The sequence below is a fragment of the Aethalodelphis obliquidens genome, unplaced genomic scaffold, assembly GCF_003676395.1.
Source record: "Aethalodelphis obliquidens isolate GAN/ISIS:26980383/991018 unplaced genomic scaffold, ASM367639v1 scaffold17, whole genome shotgun sequence".
In the NCBI taxonomy this organism is placed as follows: Eukaryota; Metazoa; Chordata; class Mammalia; order Artiodactyla; family Delphinidae; genus Aethalodelphis; species Aethalodelphis obliquidens.
The window spans coordinates 31,111,516-31,135,297 of NW_020837961.1; the positions used below are offsets into that span (position 1 = coordinate 31,111,516).

At 38.0% G+C, this 23,782-nt stretch overlaps 1 protein-coding gene across 13 annotated transcripts in view; it reads left to right on the forward strand.

The window, feature by feature from the left end:
* ARFIP1 (ARF interacting protein 1) overlaps positions 1-23,782 on the forward strand; it is a 135,014-nt gene that overhangs the window by 67,055 nt on the left and 44,177 nt on the right. For 11 of the 13 annotated variants that reach the window (XR_003435038.1, XR_003435039.1, XM_027117209.1 and 8 more), the window contains 3 exons: positions 3,736-3,831; positions 5,363-5,475; positions 22,159-22,380. Coding sequence is in view for 11 of the 13 variants with exons in the window: in XM_027117209.1 (XP_026973010.1) it covers positions 3,736-3,831; positions 5,363-5,475; positions 22,159-22,380 (431 nt within the window). In the remaining 2 variants the exon portion in view is untranslated. The remainder of the gene's footprint in view (positions 1-3,735; positions 3,832-5,362; positions 5,476-22,158; positions 22,381-23,782) is intronic. The other 2 variants (XM_027117213.1, XM_027117210.1) reach the window with 1 other exon arrangement.

Here is a 23,782-nt window from a genome sequence, read left to right on the forward strand (position 1 = left end):
TGAAAAGGTTAACTGATTGCCTAAAATTATGAGTGCTTAAAGATACAAGGCTGCATAATGTGACATCATTTTTGCACCAGTCACCAATTTCCAAATTTAGATGTCAACATAGAATAAAAAAAAAAAAACTTTTACAATTAAGATATTTTAAGTATTTTCAGTGAAATTATTTAGCTGGTGTTTGGTTTTATTCTTTCCCCCTTAATCAGAATAGTATTATACAATAATCGAAATCAGCTGGCCATTGCAGCCTGCTGTGCATGAGCATGAAAATGCCAGTCACTTTCACTTGCTTATAGATCCATCCTCGTCCTTCAAATTGGAATAAAAAATGTTTCATGATAATGGCGGTAATTTACGTCTCTTTGAATTGACCTTGTAAAACACTTTTTAACACAAACTGCGTTGTTTATCAGTATATGAAAAAGATAATCATTCTGCCATACTCAGATTAGTTGAGCATTTATTGGAAAGTTATAGTTGTTTTAAGTGCCCTTGTTTTTGTTCTGTTTTGTTTTTTATAAATTTATTTATTTTATTTATTTATTTTTGGCTACGTTGGGTCTTTGTTGCTGCGCGCGGGCTTTCTCTACTTGCGGCGAGCGGGGGCTACTCTTCATTGCGGTGTGCAGGCTTCTCATTGTGGTGGCTTCTCTTGTTGCAGAGCACGAGCTCTAGGCACACAGGCTCAGTAGTTGTGGCTCGCGGGCTCTAGAGCGCAGGCTCAGTAGTTGTGGCGCACGGGCTTAGTTGCTCCGCAGCATGTGGGATCTTCCCAGTGCAGGGCTCGAACCCGTGTCCCCTGCATTGGCAGGCGGATTCTTAACCACTGCACCACCAGGGAAGCCTTAAATGCCCTTATTTGAAGACATACGTAGATAAATTGGAATGAGCATGATTTTCTCATGTTTAAAATTTAGGAAATAGGTCTTACGAAAAAATGTTAGGAGTTGGGGCTATGTTAGCTCTCTGGAGAAATGACTGAATGATAACTTTAAATGACTCTATTACCATTGACTTTTCCACCTCTAGAGCAAATTTAGAAGAAATGATACTTAAATTCAGCCTAACAACAAGAAATACTGAAATCTGCCCAGCAAATACACTGTAGAATCAATAATAGTAGAAATCATGAATAAATCAACTCATAAGAGTGAGGTATACTTGGTATCTGAGTTTTGTTTTAATGGGATTTTGATCATTGCATACACATATTCATATTCCTAGATTTCTGCTGTTAAGAGAAAACAGAGCAAACTCCCCAAATTTAGTCAATTAGCAAAAACATAGAGTTTTAAGAATTATTTTTTGTTGGAATGATTTACTTATTTATTGTGAATGATTTTAGTAACTAATTGAGTCTAAATTAGTGGTTGAAAGGGTTGAAGATACAGAGAATAATTACCCTTGAGCAAACAGTTGAAGGTACACACTTACCTCAGCACCATGTCTTTTGCTACTTTAGTTTGGAAAGTTCTGTATCATTTGTTACATATATTATACATATCTCATGTTATGTCATGGGATTATCTCTTATGTAAGATTAATAAACAGTGATAACCAGAACAACAGAGCTCTGTTCCTGGGATCATCAAGAAATGGAACTACAGTAGTCCTCTTTTATTTAACACTTCCTTATATAATAGAAACCCTTGTGCCTTGGATAGTAGAGATAGTCTTTGTTTAAAATGGTGATTGAACTGGATAACATTAAATGCCTTCCAACTCAACAAGTAATTTATGGATTCGTGTTTTCTGTATTGAATTTAATAATGGAGACATTATGGTGTGGATTTGGAACATCTGAGTCTCTAATAAGAAGCTGTTTTAACCTCTCTGCACCTCATTTCTCCTGTAGTTTAATGTCAGACTAGTTGGTTTCCGTTGTCCCTTCCAATTCTCTTGTTTTGTTTTTTTGTTTGTTTGTTTTGGCTGAGCGGCATGTGGGATCTTAGTTCCCTGACCAGGGATTGAACCCGTGACCTCTGCATTGGGAGCACACAGTCTTAACCACTGGACCACCAAGGAAGTCCCCTTCCAGTTTTAAAGTTTATGGCTCAACAGATTTTTTTTTTTTAAAGACAGGTATCTCTCACTTTGAAAGGTAGCACCAGCCTATTTAGATCTATTGCATGTTTGGATTTTAACATTAGATCCAGTCCAGATTAAGGTTTTCATATTATTAAACCTGGTGGCTGTTTCTGATCAGAACTTAGTATATCTGGGATATGAGAAAGTTGACGATGATTCTTATTAGAAAATTTTAATTATAAATTTTGATACATTATGTGTTTTTTAGAGAACTGGGAAAGAGTATAGTTGAAATAAAATTATCTTATAAACATTAAAATGTACTCAGCTAAATGTGGAAGGATGTTAATAATTTTTTCAACTTCTTTTTAATTATCACTTCCCTAAAGATATATAGCCTTTAGAATTTAAAATAAAGAAATCAGTTGAAGCTAATTTTCTTTAGTTTAATGGCAGACAGTTTTCTTAGTTTAATGCTGGCCATTAGCAACAATGTTGGGTAGTCAGTTTTTCTTATTTTATAGGTAACTGAGGCTCAGGGACCTTAAGTAATTTGCCAGGGTGTCACTGGCAAATTACTGATACTAAAATATTGATACTACGTGGTTAAATAGAGCCAGAATTTCAAGCCCAGAGTTAGAATTTAAAACTCAGTTGTGTTCTTTCCTCTGGTTCTCAAGCTTAGTTGTGTTTGAGAATAGCCTAAGTAGCTTTTAAAAAACTACAGTTGCCTAATGTGCAGCATGGTGACTATAGTAAATAATAATGTATAGTTGAAATCTGCTTAGAGAATAGATCTCAAGTTTTTTCACCACACACACAAAAGAGGTAACTATGTGAGGTGATGGATGTAGTCATTTCACAATGTATACATATATCAAAACGTCACTTTGTACACGTTAAATATATACAATTTTTATTTACCTAATAAATAAATGAAAACTAAAAATCATCGAATAAAAAAGATAAACCTGGCAAAAAAGAAAAAAAAAAGCCCTACAGATACCTGTTTCACTGATAATCAGAAGATTTTATGGAGTGTCTCAGGTATGTTTTAAAAGCTTCAGAAGTAATGCTTATGATAATCGGAATAACACTCTATATTAGCACTTCTCGAGCTTAAAAAAAACCATGCAGATCACCTGAGGATCTTGTGAAAATGCAGATTCTGGTTCAGTAGATCTGTGGCAGGGCCTGAGTTTTGCATTTCTGGTGAGCTCCCAGGTGACATAATTGATGGAGACCCCTTGCATCCATACTATGAGTAGCAGTGACCTACACTATGTGATATTTGATATATGATATGAAAATGTTGGCTACAATTTCTGTGAAGGCTGTGATTCATTCACATTTCTATGAATTTTAATTTTAAATTTGATACAGTGTTATGTGCCTTTGGATTTCTACTTGAAGAGCTTTCCTCCCTATGTTAGAGTAGCAAGTGATAAAATATTTACTTAAGCTTTAAATCATTCAGCTGTGGGACTCTAATCACATTCTTTTAATTGATTTGGAAACTAAGAACTCAGTCTGGTAGCATCCATTTATTATTAGTCCATTTCTGCAAGAAAACAAGTATATTAATTCTAGCTTTTAATCCTAGTTTTTGAATATCTTAAAGAAAATGTCAGTACACCTATATTCAAAATGTAAGTATGTGGAGGAAGAAAAGGATTTTCACAGTGAAATGTCTGCCCTTTTCAGGTTCCCCAGCACCACCACTGCCATGTGTTATGTCTCCTAGCAGGGTGGCAGCTAGTCGACTGGCTCAACAAGGAAGTGATTTAATTGTTCCTGCAGGTATTCACTGCACTGATTGGATAAAGCCCTTCTTGCTACTGCTGAAACTAAACTAATTCACTCAGTTTCTTATCACTTGCTTTACATTCTTAGGTGTGTGTTATTCTGGCTGTTTTGGTGGCTGCTTTTTTTTTTTTTTTTAACAATAAGGGAAATAATCTTTCTAGCCATAGCTTATCTTTCTGGCTTTTCAAAGTTTATTAGGCTCTATTTCAAACCCGAAATTTAATTTACCTTACAATTAAAAAACACTGTAAAATTGATTCATTTTAAATCATCCTCTCTTCGCTCTGGAAAATGTTGGTTTACTTATTTGATCCTAAACTGCTCTGCACTTTAATATTGCTGGGCTATAAAAACAGGGAAAAAATAAACTTTGTATTTCTTTTTACATGAAATGTTAATATTTTGTTTCTGTGAGAATTTTGTAAATTCTTAAATGTGTTTAATTTTGTATGCTGTTCTCTTTCTTAGATTGTGGTAAAGGCTGGGCTGGCTAGAGGAGTGAGAAAAGAGATTTTTGCTGACTGTAACCTTTTACAGCCATTTTATAAGACATTTTCTCTTGTCTTCTTCTCATTGTTATTTTAAAATTATTATGAAGTTTCTATCCCAAGTCATTAGCATCACACATGTTTATTAAATATTTTCTTCTGGGCTTCCCTGGTGGCGCAGTGGTTGAGAGGCCGCCTGCTGATGCAGGGGACACGGGTTCGTGACCCAGTCTGGGAAGATCCCACATGCCGCGGAGCGGCTGGGCCCGTGAGCCATGGCTGCTAAGCCTGCGCGTCCGGAGCCTGTGCTCCGCAACGGGAGAGGCCACAACAGTGAGAGGCCCGCATAACGCAAAAAAAAAAAAAAAATTTGCTTCTACGAAAAATATTTTACTATTAGGAACTATATAGTTGTAGAGTTGCTTTTATGTCATAATTTCTTGATTGTTGGAGCAATGCATTATCAGGGCTTTATACTGCCTGTATTAATTATGGCTTTTTTGGGAAGTGGGGGGTTCTCTTGAGAAAAAACGAAGTACAGTGTAGGTCTTGTTATAACACAGCCTCTTATACTAGTGGTAAGATATTTTTAATGACTTTATAGTGTTTTTAAATCCTCCAAAATTACAGTAACATTCTATTGTTGCTCTCTTCTATGTAGTATAGTGAAAGGAGATCACTGTGAAGAGTGCGTGGCCTTTCAGATTTTCACTGACAGTTTTTTTTAGAATCATTAGGTTATAAGATTAATTGTGGAAATTTTATTTTTCTTGAAGTAAACAGCAACGTATTTAGAGAAGAAGGCCGGTTGCAGGATTTGTTTTTAAGAAGATGGACAAACCTCGGAAATATTTTTTTTTAAGTGTTAGGAAATTATCCTCAAAATGATTTCAGGAAGTTCTAGTCCTTCACCTTGTGGGAACTTTTTTATTTCTTTACACGCATAAGTAGTTTAATTTGAACAGCATCAGTGTTTTGTTTTCTTTCTACTTGTCTTTATCTGGTTTGCATTTTTATCTTTTGTTCTGATCTTATAGGCGGCCAGAGAACGCAGACAAAAAGTGGACCAGTTATTCTAGCAGATGAAACTAAAAATCCTGCAATGGAAAAGTTAGAACTTGTTAGAAAATGGAGTCTAAATACCTACAAGGTTTGTAATTTTTTTTTTTTAATGTTTCTACCCTATCTGGCTCTGAGAATTTTCATTTGTATGTTATTCAAATTATTATTTTGCAATTATATGAATATATAGGAGAGAATAATGCTATTTAAACATAAATATACAATTAGAAAATGAAGTATTTTGTCTTATTGATCTTGGCACAAATGTATTTTAAAAAGTCAGTAGCAAGAGTTTAAAAAAAAGCTACTAAAGTTCTTACTAATTGACAGATAACACATAGTTGAAGAAGAAATACAGTGCCTGGGAGGGAGCACATTTAGCTGTATACAGAGCTGCTCTAGATATGTTTGTCACAATCTGCAGGTTTTTGATACTTTATAGCAGCTGAATGTCAAAAGAGGTATATTAGTTTTCCAAAGTTTGGAATTCTCTGATTTATTGTAATAACTAAGCACTAACTGTACACACAGCAAATGAGTTGGATTTCAGAAGTTTATTGTTGTTAGTTGTATTGTTTCAGAGTAATTGTTGGTTATTTTTTTTATGTTCTCATAAAACAAATAAGCAAATTATTTAATCTATACTATATTTGATGTATTACAAATAGATAAGCCCCAAATCCACTTAGTACCTTCAAATCTTAACAGGGACAAGATGGTAGAATTCATAGAATAGTTAAGTGGGTGAAAGCCCTAACAGTTCAAGTTAGAGCATTAGCCTTAACACTGGCTGTATTTGTGAATTGGTAGTGGGCCCAGTGGTTTGTAAGTCAGGAATTGTCTGTATTTTTATACGGAGTCTCTTATGTGTCTTCTAAAGAGTAATACAAAAGCGAATTTATTCTTTCAGTTAGTATTCTTAAAGTATGATCTGCAGTTTTCTACAAAAGTACAGGTATTCTTAAGATGGTAAAAGTGCCCTGAAACTGCTACATTTGAATCTTTCCAAAAAAGTATTTAGTTCATGTCAGTGTAGAACTGAGAAATGCCAGTGGTAGCCGTCAAAAAGGCATCAGTGGATGCCTGCGAAACTGTTCCCACTCAGGACATTCTATTTACTCATTGCCCCTTTTGTTCTCAAGGACATGGATTCTCTCATTCCATGTATTGTTTTTCCCTTTGTATTCCCTCATATCACAACAGTTCAACCAAATATTCAAATGTCTACTTCATCATCTCGCTGATTCCACGTATCTAGTTAATTATTAAATGGATTCTGCCTCTTTAATATTCTTTGACTTTATCCCCTCGTCTCCATCTCACCCTTCACAGCCATATGATTACTCTCTCACTTTACTGTAGTAGCTTCTTGACAAATTCTCTTAGCCTACATATTCTGCTCTGCCTGACATGGTTCATTCTTGCTTAAAATCCTTCACTCGATCCCCATTGTCTTTAGAACAGCATGGATCTGACCCCATCTACCTTTCCAACTTCATCTCCTGCTGCTCTTCTCTTCACCCAGGGATCCAGTGATCCATACCAGATTATCCAGATATTTCCTAAACAAGCTGTGCTTTCTCACACCTTTACTACTTTGTTCACAGGGCTGTATTTGCCTGCTGCTTGGAATTCCCCTTCATGCTCCCTTTCATTCCACTTGTTTATCTTTCATACCAGACTGAGCTCCATTCATTTATTTATTAAATTCTGTTCAGCCATTCCTTTGTTCATTTATTCCTGAAATTTGACTCTAACCATTGGCATTCTCTATCCACACATTTGGAGCCTAAAGAATACAGACCTTATTTCTGAACTAAATCCTAGTAATTTTACAGATTACCAAATTAAATTTTTCTCATTTTAGCCTTCCTCTCTTATGTCATTTAATTTGTGTTTTCCTTGTTCTTTATCTTTTTTTTCCTATGTGTGTGTGTTTATCATGTATTCCTTTTCTTCTGTCTTTTACCTCTTCAATAATCTGAGTTGAATCATTAAGGTTCCAGTTATCTCTACATTAACATACCACATTCAGACTTTCTGTTAATAAAAATGACCAGTCTTCATAATGTGTACACATGGCATAGTACTATGTGAAAGAGTTATTCTCTTCAGAGTGATCACTTTATTTTTAGCTGAAACTTTTTTTCATTAGAAAAGTTTGAATATCTCAGTCTAAGTCAAAAGAGAGAAAGTCCTAGCTTACATGATTTTATGAAGTTTGTAGCCCAGTGTGTCTGGACTGACATATGACGCTCTATTCTTGTGGCTTTTTGACCTTTTTGGTCCAAATTGTGAGCTGATATAGGACATTCGTTGTCATTTGGATAATCCTTCAAGTATTGATTCTGATTTGGGTGAATTAGGACTTTGCTTGTTATCCATCATACTCTTGAGGACCTTGATTCTGGCTATGGCTTGATCCTTTCTTTCTTGGACTTCAGTTCCCACATGATTTCTAACTTTAATTTCTTCTGCCTGTTTCTGTTCTCTAGCAAACACTTTAAGGCTTTTCCTAAAAGAGAATATTAGCACCTCCTTTACTGGTTGTTAATTTTGGCTCCAAGAGCAGTCTGGTGATTAAAACCAAATATGTAATAGGAGTGATTTTAAGTTTAGGCCTTGAACCTATCTTCTTAAATATTATTATTATTAATTTATTTACTCATTTATAGCTGTGTTGGGTCTTCATGGCTGCGCGCAGGCTTTTTCTAGTTGCAGCGAGCAGGGGCTACACTTTGTGAGCATGCACGGGCTTCTCATTGTGGTGGCTTCTCTTGTTGTGGAGCCACAGGCTCTAGGTGCGCGGGCTTCAGTAGTTGTGGCACGCGGGTTTCAGCAGTTGTGGCTCGCGGGCTCTAGAGTGCAGGCTCAGTAGTTATGGAGCATGGACTTAGTTGCTCTGCAGCATGTGGGATCTTCCTGGACCAGGGCTCGAACCCATGTCCCCTGTATTGGCAGGAAGATTCTTAACGACTGCACCACCAGGGGAAGTCCCTTCAATATTATTTTAATCTACCTGATTTTATTCACATACTTTGAATACAAAATTTATTTATTTTCTTATTTATTCTCATCTGCAAGAACAGTTGTGAATAATGAACTCTGGTTTATCATTTTTGTTTTTTTTTGTATTTTCCTAGTGTAAAATAGTGTCCTTTTAGAAGTCCATCTTATTTTTTTAAGAATAATCTCAGTTTCAGCATTCAGACCTGTTTGGCATCTTTTCTAAACATTAAATGTTTCTTAAAAATGTTTTAAGAATGTGCCACCAGTATTCATACCTTTATCAAGTTAATATTTGTTGTCTTAAAGCATCTTTAAAACTTTCATTCCCGTTTTTCTTATCATATTACCTTCTTTATTTACTTCTTGATCTGTCTCCCCTGTTCAATTTCTAGTATTTCCTTTTATGCTCCCTTTTTCCCTATCCTTCACTCTTAATAACTCTTTTAATGTAATATCTATCAGTTGCTGCCATGAAATTATTCTTTTCCTTGTACTTAAATTGTTTTATTCCTTTTTTTTTTTTTTGCATTATACAAAAGCTCTGGTGCTATTTAAATACTAGTAGTACCCAGTGACTATCTTGTAAATTCATGACCTATATGGTGGTGATTTACAGTATTTTATACACTGTTTATCATTATATTACCTTCCCCCAAGTAGGAGATCTATGTAGAGCAATAATTTACTTTTGCTTCTTCCTGCCCCTTTAATTTTGTTCCATTTGTCCTATTATTTTCAAAATGAATTCGTTTTTTTCTTTTTTTTTTAAACATCTTTATTGGAGTATAATTGCTTTACATTGTTGTGTTAGTTTCTGCTGTATAATAAGTGAATCAGCGATACATGTACATATATCCCCATATCCCCTCCCTCTTGTGTCTCCCTCCCACCCCTCTAGGTGGTCACAAAGCAACGAGGTCATCTCTCTGTGCTATGCAGCTGCTTCCCACTAGCTATCTGTCTTACATTTGGTAGTGTATATATGTCAGTGCAGCTCTCTCACTTCTTCCCAGCTTACGCTTACCCCTCCCCATGTCCTCAAGTCCATTTTCTACGTCTGCGTCTTTATTCCTGTCCTGCCCCTAGGTTCTTCAGAAGCATTTTTTTTTTAGATTCCGTATATATGTGTTAGCATATGGTATTTGTTTTTCTCTTTCTGACTTACTTCACTCTGTATGACAGACTCTAGGTCCGTCCACCGCACTACAAATAACTCAATTTCCTTTCTTTTTATGGCTGAGTAATATTCCATTGTATATATGTGCCACATCTTCTTTATCCATTCATCTGTTGATGGACACTTAGGTTGCTTCTGTGTTCTGGCTATTGTAAATAGAGCTGCAATGAACATTGTGGTACATGACTCTTTTTGAATTATGTTTTTCTCAGGGTATATGCCCAGTAGTGGGATTGCTGGGTCATATGGTAGTTTTATTTTGAGTTTTTTAAGGAACCTCCATACTGTTCTGCATAGTGGCGGTATCAACTTACAGTCCCACCAGCAGTGCAAGAGGGTTCCCTTTTCTCCACACCCTCTCCAGCATTTATTGTTTGCAGATTTTTTGATGATGGCTATTCTGACTGGTGTGAGGTGATACCGCATTGTAGTTTTGATTTTCATTTCTCTAATGATTAGTGATGTTGAGCATCCTTTCATGTGTTTGTTGACAATCTGTATGTCTTCTTTGGAGAAATGTTTGTTTACATCTTCTGCCCATTTTTGGATTGGGTTGTTTGTTTTTTTGATATTGAGCTGCATGAGCTGCTTGTAAATTTTGGAGATTAATCCTTTGTCAGTTGCTTCATTTGCAAATATTTTCTCCCATTCTGAGGGTTGTCTTTTGGTCTTGTTTATGGTTTCCTTTGCTGTGCAAAAGCTTTGAAGTTTCATTGGATCCCATTTGTTTATTTTTGTTTTTATTTCCATTCCTCTAGGAGGTGGGTCAAAAAGAATCTTGCTGTGATTTATGTCAGAGTGTTCTGCCTATGTGTTCCTCTAAGAGTTTGATAGTTTCTGGCCTTACATTTAGGTCTTTAATGCATTTTGAGCTTATTTTTGTGTATGGTGTTAGGGAATGTTCTAATCTCATACTTTTACATGTACCTGTCCAGTTTTCCCAGCACCACTTACTGAAGAGGCTGTCTTTTCTCCACTGTATATTCTTGCCTCCTTTATCAAAAATAAGGTGACCATGTGTGCATGGGTTTATCTCTGGGCTTTCTATCCTCTTCCATTGATCTGTATTTCTGTTTTTGTGCCAGTACCATACTGTCTTGATTACTGTAGCTTTGTAGTATAGTCTGAAGTCAGGGAGCCTGATTCCTCCAGCTCCATTTTTCATTCTCAAGATTGCTTTGGCTGTTCGGGGTCTTTTGTGTTTCCATACAAATTGTGAAATTTTTTGTTCTACTTCTGTGAAAAATGACAGTGGTATTTTGATAGAGATTGCATTAAATCTGTAGATTGCTTTGGGTAGTAGAGTCATTTTCACAGTGTTGATTCTTGCAATCCAAGAACATGGTATATCTCTCCATCTATTTGTATCATCTTTAATTTCTTTCATCAGTGTCTTATAATTTTCTCCATACAGGTCGTTTGTCTCCTTACGTAGGTTTATTCCTAGATATTTTATTCTTTTTGTTGCAGTGGTAAATGGGAGTGTTTTCTTAATTTCATTTTCAGATTTTTCATTATTAATATGTAGGAATGCCAGAGATTTATGTGCATTAATTTTGTATCCTGCTACTTTACCAAATTCATTGATTAGCTCTAGTAGTTTTCTGGTAGCACCTTTAGGATTCTCTATGTATAGTATCATGTCATCTGCAAACAGTGACAGCTTTGCTTCTTCTTTTCCAATTTGCATTCCTTTTATTTCTTTGTCTTCTCTGATTGCTGTGGCTACAACTTCCAAAACTATGTTGAATAAGAGTGGTGAGTGTGGGCAGCCTTGTCTTGTTCCTGATCTTAATGGAAATGGTTTCAGTTTTTCACAATTGAGGACAATGTTGACTGTGGGTTTGTCATATACGGCCTTTATTATGTTGAGGAAAGTTCCCTCTATGCCTACTTTCTGCAGGGTTTTTATCATAAATGGGTGTTGAATTTTGTCGAAAACTTTCTCTGCATCTATTGAGATGATCATATGGTTTCTCTCCTTCAGTTTGTTAATATGGTGTATCACGTTGATTGATTTGCATATATTGAAGAATCCTTGTATTCCTGGAATAAACCCCACTTGATCATGGTGTATGATCCTTTTAATGTGCTATTGGATTCTGTTTGCTAGTATTTTGTTGAGGATTTTTGCATCTATGTTCATCAGTGATATTGGCCTGTAGTTTTCTTTCTTTGTGACATCTTTGTCTGGTTTTTGCATCAGGGTGACGGTGGCCTCGTAGAATGAGTTTGGGAGTGTTCTTCCCTCTGCTATATTTTGGAAGAGTTTGAGAAGGATAGGTGTTAGCTCTTCTCTAAATGTTTGATAGAACTTGCCTGTGAAGCCATGTGGTCCTGGGCTTTTGTTTGTTGGAAGATTTTTAATCATAGTTTCAATTTCAGTGCTAGTGATTGGTCTGTTCATATTTTCTATTTCTTCTTGATTGAGTCTTGGCATGTTGTGCATTTCTAAGAATTTGTCCATTTCTTCCAGGTTGTCCATTTTATTGACATAGAGTTGCTTGTAGTAATCTCTCATGATCTTTTGTATTTCTGCAGTGGCAGTTCTGCTTTTTCATTTCTAATCCTATTGATTTGAGTCTTCTCCCTTTTCTTCTTGATGAGTCTGGCTAATGGTTTATCAGTTTTGTTTATCTTCTCAAAGAACCAGCTTTTAGGTTTATTGATCTTTGCTATCATTTCCTTCTTTTCTTTTTCATTTATTTCTGATCTGATATTCATGATTTCCTTCCTTCTGCTAACTTTGGGGTTTTTTTGTTCTTCTTTCTCTAATTGCTTTAGATGCAAGGTTAGGTTGTTTATTTGAGATGTTTCCTGTTTCTTAAGCTATGATTGTATTGCTATAAACTTCCCTCTTGGAACTGCTTTTGCTGCATCCCATAGGTTTTGGGTCGTCGTGTCTCCATTGTCATTTGTTTCTAAGTATTTTTTGATTTCCTCTTTCATTTCTTCAGTGATCACTTCGTTATTAAGTAGTGTATTGTTTAGCCTCCATGTGTTTGTATTTTTTACAGATCTTTTCCTGTAATTGATATCTAGTCTCATAGCGTTGTGGTCGGAAAAGATACTTGATACAATTTCAATTTTCTTAAATTTATGAAGGCTTGATTTGAGACACAATATATGATCTATCCTGGAGAATGTTCCATGAGCACTTGAGAGAAATGTGTATTCTGTTGTTTTTGATTGGAATGTCCTATAAATATCAGTTAATTCCATCTTGTTTAATGTATCATTTAAAGCTTGTGTTTCCTTATTTATTTTCATTTTGGATGATCTGTCCATTGGTGAAAGTGGGGTGTTAACGTCACCTACTCTTTATGTGGTACTGTCGATTTCTCCTTTTATGGCTGTTAGTATTTGCCTTATGTATTGAGGTGCTCCTAAGTTGGGTGCATAAATATTTACAATTGTTATATCTTCTTCTTGGATCGATCCCTTGATCATTATGTAGTGTCCCACTTTGTCTCTTGTAATAGTCTGTATTTTAAAGTCTATTTTGTCTGATAACGAAAATTGCTACTCCAGCTTTCTTATGATTTCCATTTGCATGGAATAACTTTTTCCATCCCCTCACTTTCAGTCTGTATGTGTCCCTAGGTCTGAAGTGGGTCCCTTGTAGACAGCATATATATGGGTCTTATTTTTGTATCCATTCAGCCAGTCTGTGTCTTTTGGTCGGAGCATTTAATCCATTTACATTTAAGGTAATTATCGATATGTATGTTCCTATTCCCATTTTCTTAATTGTTTTGGGTTCGTTATTGTAGGTCTTTTCCTTCTCTTGTGTTTCTTGCCTAGAGGAGATCCTTTAGCATTTGCTGTAAAGTTGGCTTGGTGGTGCTGAACTCTCTCAGCTTTTGCTTGTCTCTAAAGCTTTTAATTTCTCCATCAAATCTGAATGAGATCTTTGCTGGGTAGAGTAATCTTGGTTGCAGGTTTTTCTCCTTCATCACTTTAAATATTTCCTGCCAGTCCCTTCTGGCTTGCAGTTTCTGCTGAAAGATCAGCTGTTAACCTTATGGGGATTCCCTTGTGTGTTATTTGTTGTTTTTCCCTTGCTGCTTTTAATATGTTTTCTTTGTATTTAATTTTTGACAGTTTGATTAATATGTATCTTGGTGTGTTTCTCCTTGGATTTATCCTGTATGGGACTCTCTGTGCTTCCTGGACTTGATTATTTCCTTTCCCATATTAGGGAAGTTTTCAACTATAATCTCTTCAAATATTTTCTCAGTCGCATTCTTTTTCTCTTCTTCTTCTGGGATCTGTATAATTCGAATGTTGGTGCGTTTAATGTGGTCCCAGAGGTCTCTGAGACTGTCCTCAGTTCTTTTCATTCTTTTGTCTTTATTCTGCTCTGCAGTAGTTATTTCCACTATTTTATCTTCCTGGTCACTTATCCGTTATTCTGGCTCAGTTATTCTGCTATTGATCCCTTCTAGAGTATTTTTTATTTCATTTTTTCTGCTGTTCATCGTTGCTTGTTTCCTCTTTAGTTCTTCTAGTTCCTTGTTAAATGTTTCTTGCATTTTCTCTATTCTATTTCCAAGATTTTGGATCATCTTTACTATCATTGTTCTGAATTCTTTTTCAGGTAGACTGCCTATTTCTTCCTCATTTGTTAGGTCTAGTGGGTTTTTATCTTGCTCCTTCATCTGCTGTGTGTTTTTCTTTCTTCTCATTTTGCTTATCTTACTGTGTTTGGGGTCTCCTTTTTGCAGGTTGCAGGTTTGTAGTTCCCTTTGTTTTTGGTGTCTGTCCTCAGTGGCTGAAGTTAGTTCAGTGGGTTGTGCAGACTTCCTGGTGGAGGGGACTAGTGCCTGTGTTCTGCTGGATGAGGCTGGATCTTGTCTCTCTGGTGGGCAGGTCCACGTCTGGTGGTGTGTTTTGGGGTGTCTATGGACTTATTATGATTTTAGGCAACCTCTCTGCTATTGGGTGGGGTTGTGTTCCTGTCTTGCTAGTTGTTTGGCATAGGGTGTCCAGCACTGTAGCTTACTTGTCATTGAGTGAAACTGGGTGTTGGTGTTGAGATAGAGATCTCTGGGAGATTTTCGCTGTTTGATATTACGTCGAGCTGGGAGGTCTCTTGCGGACCAGTGTCCTGAAGTTGGCTCTCCCACCTCAGAGGCACAGCACGGACTCCTGGCTGCAGCACCAAGAGCCTTTCATCCACACAGCTCAGAATAAAAGGGAGAAAAAGTAGAAAGAAAGATAGGAAGGGAGGGAGGGAGGGAGGGATGAAGGAAGGAAGGAGGGAGGAGAAAGAAAGAAAGAAAGAAAGGAAGGAAGGAAGAAAGAGAAATAAAATAAAATAAAGTTATTAAAATAAAAAATAATTATTAAAAAAAATTTTTTTAAACAACTGGACGGGTAAAACCCTAGGACAAATGGTGAAAGCAAAGCTATAGAGACAAAATCTCACACAGAAGCATACACATACACACTCACAAAAAGAGGAAAAGGGGAAAAAATAATAAATCTTGCTCTCAAAGTCCACCTCCACAATTTGGGATGATTCCTTGTCTATTCATGTATTCCACAGATGCAGGGTACATCAAATTGATTGTGGAGATTTAATCTGCTGCTCCTGAGGCTGCTGGAAGAGACTTCCCTTTCTCTTCTTTGTTCTCACAGCTCCCAGGGCTCAGCTTTGGATTTGGTCCCGCCTCTGCTTGTAGGTCGCAGGAGGGCGTCTGTTCTCCGCTCAGACAGGACAGGATTAAAGGAGCCGCTGATTCGGGGACTCTGGCTCACTCAGGCCAGGGGGAGGGAGGGGCACAGAGTGCAGGGCGAGCCTGCGGTGGCAGAGGCCAGCGTGACATTGCACCAGCCTGAGGCACGCCGTGCGTTCTCCCGGGGAAGTTGTCCCTGGATCCCGGGATCCTGGCAGTGGCGGGCTGCAGAGGCTCCCTGGAAGGGAGGTGTTGAGAGTGACCTGTGCTCGCACAGAGGCTGCTTGGTGGCGGCGGCAGCAGCCTTAGCGTCTCATGCCCGTCTCTGGGGTCCGCAATGTTAGCCACGGCTTGCTCCCATCTCTGGAGGTCCTTTAAGCAGTGCTCTTAATCCCCTCTCCTTGCGCACCAGGAAACAAAGAGGGAAGAAAAAGTCTCTTGCCTTTTCGGCAGGTCCAGACTTTTTCCCGGATTCCCTCCAGGCTAGCCGTGGTGCACTAGCCCCTTCAGGCTGTGTTCACGCCGCCAGTCTTCTCCCTGGGATATGACCAAAGCCCGAGCCTCAGCTCCCAGTCCCGCCCTACCTGGCGGGTGAACAGACAAGCCTCTCGGGCTGGTGAGTGCCGGTCGGTGCCGATCCTCTGTGTGGGAATCTCTCCGCCTTGCCCTCTGCACGCCTGTGGCTGCGCTCTCCTTCGCAGCTCTGAAGCTTCCCCTCCTCCGCCACCCGCAGTCTCCGCCCACGAAGGGGCTCCTAGTGTGTGGAAACCTTTCCTCCTTCACAGCTCCCTCCCACTTGTGCGGGTCTTGTCCCTATTCTTTTGTCTCTGTTTATTCTTTTTTCTTTTGCCCTACCCAGGTACGTGGGGAGTTTCTTGCCTTTTGGTAGGTGTGAGGTCTTCTGCCAGCGTTCTGTAGGTGTTCTGTAGGAGTTGTTCCACATGTAGATGTATTTCTGATGTATCTGTGGGGAGGAAGGTGATCGCCGTGTCTTACTCTTCCGCCATCTTCCCCCTCTCCTATTTTATTCTTTTTGTTGCAGTGCCAATGGGAGTGTTTCCATAATTTCTCTTTCAGATCTTTCATCATTAATGTATAGGAATGCAAGAGATTTCTGTGCATTTTGTATCCTGCAACTTTACCAAATTCATTGATTAGCTCTAGTAGTTTTCTGGTGCCATTTTTAGGGTTCTCTGTGTATAGTATAATGTCGTCTGCACACAATGACAGTTTTACTTCTTTCCCATTTGGATTCATTTTATTTCTTTTTCTTCTCTGATTGCTTTTGCTAGGACTTCCAAAACTATGTTGAATAATAGTGGTGAGAGTGGACATCCTTGTCTTATTCCTAATCTTAGAGGAAATGCTTTCAGTTTTTCACCATTGAGAATGATGTTTGCTGTGGGTTTGTCGTATATGGCCTTTATTATGTTGAGGTAGGTTCCCTCTATGCCCACTTTCTGGAGAGTTTTTATCATAAATGGGTGCTGAATTTTGTCAACAGCTTTTTCTGCATCTATTGAGATGATCATATGGTTTTTATTCTTCAATTTGTTAATGTAGTGTATCACATTGATTGATTTGCATATATTGAAGAATCCTTGCATCCCTGGGATAAATCTCACTTTAACGTGGTGTCTGATGTTTGTTTGTTTTTTTTGCCTACACGGGACTCTCACTGTTGTGGCCTCTCCCATTGTGGAACACAGGCTCCGGACGAGCAGGCTCAGCGGCCATGGCTTACGGGCCCAGCCGCTCCGCGGCATGTGGGATCTTCCCGGACTGGGGCACGAACCCGTGTTCCCTGCATCAGCAGGTGGACTCTCAACCACTGCGCCACCAGGGAATCCCAGCGTCCGATCTTTTTAATGTGGTGTTTAATTCTGTTTGCTAATATTTTGTTGAGGATTTTTTCATCTATATTCATGAGTGATACTGGTCTGTAATTTTCCTTTCTGTTTTGTATCTTTGTCTGATTTTGGTGTCAGGGTGATGGTGGCCTCATAGAATGAGTTTGGCAGTGTTCCTTCCTCTGCAGTTTTTTGCAAGAGTTTCAGAAGGATGGGTGTTAGCTCTTCTCCAAATGTTTGATAGAATTCACCTGTGAAGCCATCTGGTCCTGGACTTTTGTTTGTTGGAAGATTTTTCATCACAGTTTTAATTTCATTACTTGTGTTTGGTCTGTTCATATTTTCTATTTCCTCCTGGTTCAGTCTTTGGAAGGCTATACCTTTCCAAGAATTTGTCCATTTCTTCCAGGTTGTCCATTTTGTTGGCATAGAGTTGCTTGTAGTAGTCTCTTAGGATGCTTTGTATTTCTGTGGTGTCTGTTGTAACTTCTCCTTTTTGATTTCTAATTTTATTGATTTGAATCCTCTCCCTCTTTTTCTTGATGGTTTATCAATTTTGTTTATCTTCTCAAAGAACCAGCTTTTAGTTTTATTCATCTTTGCTATTGTTTTCTTTGTTTTTATTTCATTTATTTCTGCGCAGATATTTATGATTTCTTTCCTTCTGCTAACTTTGGGTTTTGTTTGTTCTTCTTTCTCTAGTTCCTTTAGGTATAAGGTTAGATTGTTTACTTGAGATTTTTCTTGTTTCTTGAGATAAGCTTGTATAGCTATAAACTTCCCTCTTAGAACTGCTTTTGCTGCATCCCGTAGGTTTTGGATTGTCGTGTTTTCATTGTCATTTGTCTCTAGGTATTTTTTGATTTCCTCTTTGATTTCTTCAGTGATCTCTTGCTTATTTAATAATGTATTGTTTAGCCTCCATGTGTTTGTGTTTTTTACGTTTTTTTCCCTGTAATTCATTTCTAATCTCATAGCGTTGTGGTCAGAAATGATGCATGACATGATTTCAGTTTTCTTAAATTTACTGAGGCTTGATTTGTGACCCAAGATGTGATCTATCCTGGAGAATGTTCCATGTGCACTTGAAAAGAAAGTGTAATCTGCTGTTTTTGGATGGAATGTCCTATAAATATCAATTAAATCTATCTGGTCTGTTGTGTCATTTAAAGCTTCTGTTTCTTTATTTATTTTCATTTTGGATGATCTGTCCATTGTTGTAAGTGAGGTGTTAAAGTCCCCCACTATTATTGTGTTACTGTCGATTTCCTCCTTTATACCTGTTAGCAGTTGCCTTATGTATTGAGGTGCTCCTGTGTTGGGGGCATATATATTTATAATTGTTATATCTTCTTCTTGGATTGGTTCCTTGATTATTATGTAGTGTCCTTCCTTGTCTCTTGTAACATACTTTTTTTTAAAGTCTATTTTATCTGATATGAATATAGCTACTCCAGCTTTGTTTTGATTTCCATTTGCATGGAATATCTTTTTCCATCTCCTTACTTTCAGTCTGTATGTGTCCCTAGGTCTGAAGTGGGTCTCTTGTAGACAGCATATATATGGATCTTGTTTTTGTATCCATTCAGTGAAGAATGTATCCATTCATTCTTTTGGTTGGAGCATTTAATCCATTCACGTTTAAGGTAATTATCAATATGTATGTTCCTATGACCATTTTCTTAATTGTTTTGGGTTTGTTTTTGTAGGTCCTTTCCTTCTCTTGTGTTTCCCACTTAGAGAAGTTCCTTTACCATTGCTTGTAGAGCTGGTTTGGTGGTGCTGAATTCTCTTAGCTTTTGCTTGTCTGTAAAGCTTTTGATTTCTCCATTGAATCTGAATGAGATCCTTGCTGGGTAGAGTAATCTTGGTTGTAGGTTCTTCTTTTCATCACTTTAAGTATATCATGTCACTCTCTTCTGGCTTGTGGAGTTTATGCTGAGAAATCAGCTCTTAACCTTATGGGAGTTCCCTTGTATGTTATTTTCGTTTTTCCCTTGCTTCTTTCAATAATTTTTCTTTGTCTTTAATTTTTGCCAATTTGATTACTATGTGTCTCAGCATGTTTCTCCTTGGGTTTATCCTGTATGGGACTCGCTGCACTTCCTGGACTTGGGTGGCTATTTCCTTTCCCATGTTAGGGAAGTTTTTGACTATAATCTCTTCAAATATTTTCTCTGGTCCTTTCTCTCTCTCTTCTCCTTCTTGGACACCTATATTGCAAATGTTCTTGTGTTTAATGTTGTCTCAGAGGTCTCTTAGGCTGTCTTCATTTCTTTTCATTCTTTTTTCTTTATTCTGTTCTGCAGCAGTGAATTCCACCATTCTGTCTTCCAGGTCACTTATCCATTCTTCTGCCTCAGTTATTCTGCTATTGATTCCTTCTAGTGTAGTTTTCATTTCATTTATTGTATTGTTCATCTCTGTTTGTTTGTTCTTTAATTCTTCTAGGTCTTTGTTAAACATTTCTTTCATCTTCTCGATCTTTGCCTCCATTCTTTTTCCGAGGTCCTGGATCATCTTCACTATCATTATTCTGAATTCTTTTTCTGGAAGGTTGCCTATCTCCACTTCATTTAGTTTTTTTTCTGGGGTTTTATCTTGTTCCTTCATCTGGTATATAGCCCTCTGCCTTTTCATCTTGTCTGTCTTTCTGTGAATGTGGTTTTTGTTCCACAGGCTGCAGGATTGTAGTTCTTCTTACTTCTGGTATATGAGGCTATCTAAGAGGCTTGATGGGAGGGACTGGTGGTGGGTAGAGCTGACTGTTGCTCTGGTGGGCAGAGCTCTGTAAAACTTTAATCCAGTTGACTGTTGATGGGTGGGGCTGGGTTCCCTCCCTGTTGGTTGTTTGGCCTGAGGCAACCCAACACTGGAGCCTACCTGGGCTCTCTGGTGGGGCTAATGACCGGCTCTGGCAGGGCTCATGCCAAGGAGTACTTCCCAGAACTTCTGCTGCCAGTGTCCTTGTCCCCCTGGTGAAACAGAGCCACCCCCCACCTCTGCAGGAGACCCTCCAACACTAGCAGGTAGGTCTGGTTCAGTCTCCCCCGGGGTCACTGCTCCTTCCTCTGGTTCCCAGTGCGCACACTACTTTTTGTGTGCCCTCCAAGTGTGTAGTCTCTGTTTCCCCCAGTCCTGTCAAAGTCCTGCAATCAATTCCCACTAGCCTTCAAAGTCTGATTCTCTAGGAATTCTTCCTCCCGTTGCCGGACCCCCAGGTTGGGAAGCCTGATGTGGGGCTCAGAACCTTCACTCCAGTGGGTGGACTTCTGTGGTATAAGTGTTTGCTAGTCTGTCAGTCACCCACCCACTAGTTATGGGGTTTGATTTTACTGTGATTGCGCCCCTCCTACCGTCTCATTGTGGCTTCTCCTTTATCTTTGGGTGTGGGGTATCTTTTTTGGTGAGTTCCAGTGTCTTCCTGTCAATGGTTGTCCAGCAGCTAGTTGTGATTCTGGTGTTCTCTCAAGAGAGAGTGAGAGCACGTCCTTCTACTCCGCCGTCTTGGTTCCTCCTCTCTCTGCTTTTTAAAAAAAGAACTCCTTTATAAAAAATGTTTATTCATAAAAATCCTTAGTTGATGATAAGAGAGAATGTGTCAGCGAATTCATTTCAATTTTAAAATAGAAAAATATGAGTAGCTAAATATAAATTTATGTGTATTGACAAGGAAAAGTCTCAAGATATTCGTTCTCAGAAAAGAAATGCTCAGGATATTATGTATAGCATAGCATGGGCTCATGTTTACTTTAAGAATATTATATATGTGATTATATAGGTTTAAAGGAGAGTCTCTACTACCCATCAAACTATTAATACTTTTCTACTATTTAGTCAAATTAAAGGACGGAAGGGGAATTTCATTTTTATTTCATTCATTATTTTAACTTTTACAACAAATACTAATTCTGTGACCAAAACTTTGAGAGACATGATAAAAGAACAAATTTGCAAATTTTCAAAATTGCAAAACTTATTTACTGCTTTTCAGAATATTTTTTTAGATTTAAATGATAAGGATTATATTAATGCCCTACATTGTTACTCTAAAAATGTATTGTTGAGTAGTGAATTTGCTTGTAATTTTTTATTTCTAGCAAAAACTACTAGAAAACTTATTTTCATGTGCTCTAAAGTTAGGTGCTTTAAAAAATTGTAAATTCCTATATCATTATTTCTGGGACAGAGATAGAATAACATAGAGTAGAGTAACATAATTTAATTTTATCTGGGCAAAAGTAGAAGAATTCAGGAATCTGTAATCTCTACCTCTTTCTCTTTCTCTGTTCCTCCCCCCTTCCCTCCCTCCCTACCTCCTCTTTCTTCTTTCTCCTTCCTTTCTTCCCCTCATTCTTCCTACTCACACACATATACACAGCTATTTAAGGGGAAAATTGAAGGAAAAAAAACATTTGAAACCAATAGGAGAGTAGAATTTTGGTATTCTTATTATTCCTATATTAATAGTCGAGTATTGTTCTTAAATCAATGCCAAGTATCTCAGTTGTTTTCAGTAATCTACCAAAGTGCACAAAACTTGAAATATGATTATGTGAGAGAGCTCATCTGGCAGTATATACACTAGCTAGATACGTCTTAAAACTTCCTCTGATAAGTAATAGTTAAAAAACATGTCTGATAAATTTACTTTCTGGGGCTTCCCTGGTGGCGCAGTGGTTGAGAGTCCGCCTGCCGATGCAGGGGACACGGGTTCATGCCCCGGTCCGGGAGTATCCCACGTGCCACGGAGCGGCTGGGCCCGTGGACCATGGCCGCTGGGCCTGGGCGTGTGGAGCGTGTGCTCCGCAACGGGAGGGGCCGCGACAGTGAGAGGCCCGCGTACCGCAAAAAAAAAAAAAAAAAATTTACTTTCTGAGTCCTGATGAACCTCTAAGGGGGCTGACAGTTTTCCGTTTGTTAGGCTAGCTTGTTTGAAGCCAAAAATGGTGCATGCCATATGCTCCAGCATTTGCACTTTGGATTGCTGTATTACTGTTTTTTTCTTTTGTTCTTTTTTTCTTCCTAAACAAAGTATATCTTTCCACTTCTAGTGCACTCGACAGATTATCTCTGAGAAGCTGGGCCGTGGATCAAGAACTGTGGACCTTGAACTTGAAGCTCAGATTGATATATTAAGAGATAACAAGAAAAAATATGAAAATATTCTAAAACTGGCTCAGACATTGTCAACCCAGCTTTTCCAGATGGTGCATACCCAAAGGCAACTCGGAGATGCATTTGCTGACCTGAGTTTGAAGTCACTAGAACTCCATGTAAGATGATTTGAAATAACTATTGGGGGGTGAGGGGGATGAAAATGGCAATAGGAGTATACTAAGAGGTAAGTTGTTACATTTCTGATTTGCTGAATTCTTAATAAAATTGTAATCTTGTGGTGTTCTTTAAGATATTTCATATAATTTTCAAGAAGGCCCAGCTGACTTCTATCAACATAGTGGTCCAGTTGTACCCTAAAGAAGATGTCATCTGGAGGTTTCAGGGCAAGGGAACTTGGTAGAGGAAAGGAAAAAGAGTACTCAGCCTGCTAGAGCCTAGAAAGAATCATAGCTATGTATATAGCTGGGTGTGGGTAGAAAGTAAATTCAGGCACCTATTGAAAATCTCCTGCGTAGTCTCTGAATGTCCTAAGCAAAGAGTAGTTTGCTTGACTGGATTTGTGATACACTTTTACTGAAATCATTAGTGTAAAATTGTGAATTTTAGAATGAAATTATTTTTCTGTATATATCTATATAAGTATTCAGCAAAGCATTATTAACAATTTCTAATAATATCTTAAGTGACTCCTTTTATGTCTTTTTTTTCCTCACGTGGAGCCAAAAGGTACAGAAATTCCTTGCCTACAGACTTCTAACTTGCACAGTTAGATAATTTAGAGCATTAAATCATTTGATAATATCTAGTATTTTGGACAAAGAAAGTTTGGCTACAGATGACAATGTTGAGAAAAACATTGAGATTCAATTCTAACTGAGTCATTAGACAGTCAAAAAGAAGAATGAAACTAATATTTAGGAAGCTGAGTTATCATAACAGCTGCAATTATTGAGTATCCACAATTTCAATATAATGGGCTAGGTGCTTTATAACCATTATATCATGTAATTTATCTAACGCTGCAAGAAATGTTATCCCCTGTTTATAGATGAGGAAGTTGAGGCCAAGAGAGTTTACGTAGTTTTTATAAACTCACAAAACAAATAAAAGATAGAATTGGAATTTATATCCAGGCCTTTTTGTTTCTCCATGATCTCTTTTTTTTTTAAATAAGAATTAATAGCATTTTTTAAAGTATTTATTTTTTGGCTGCGTCGGGTCTTAGTTGCAGCACACAGCGCACAGGCTCTTTGTTGAGGTGCGCAGGCTCCAGAGCAAGTGGGCTCAGTAGTTGTGGTGCATGGGCTCTCTAGTTGTGGCGTGCAGGCCCAGTTGCCCTGTGGCATGTGGGATCTTAGTTCCCCAACCAGGGATTGAACCAGTGTCCTCTGCATTGCAAGACAGATTCCTAACCACTGGATCACAAGGGAAGTCCCTTTCCATGATCTCTTGCTGTCTCTTTAAATGGAATCTTTAGATGGTCTGTGACCCAGAGAAAAATCCCCACAGTATGGAGAGAGGTAGCCAGAGTATAGGGTCTGGGGAAGTGCTGCAGTA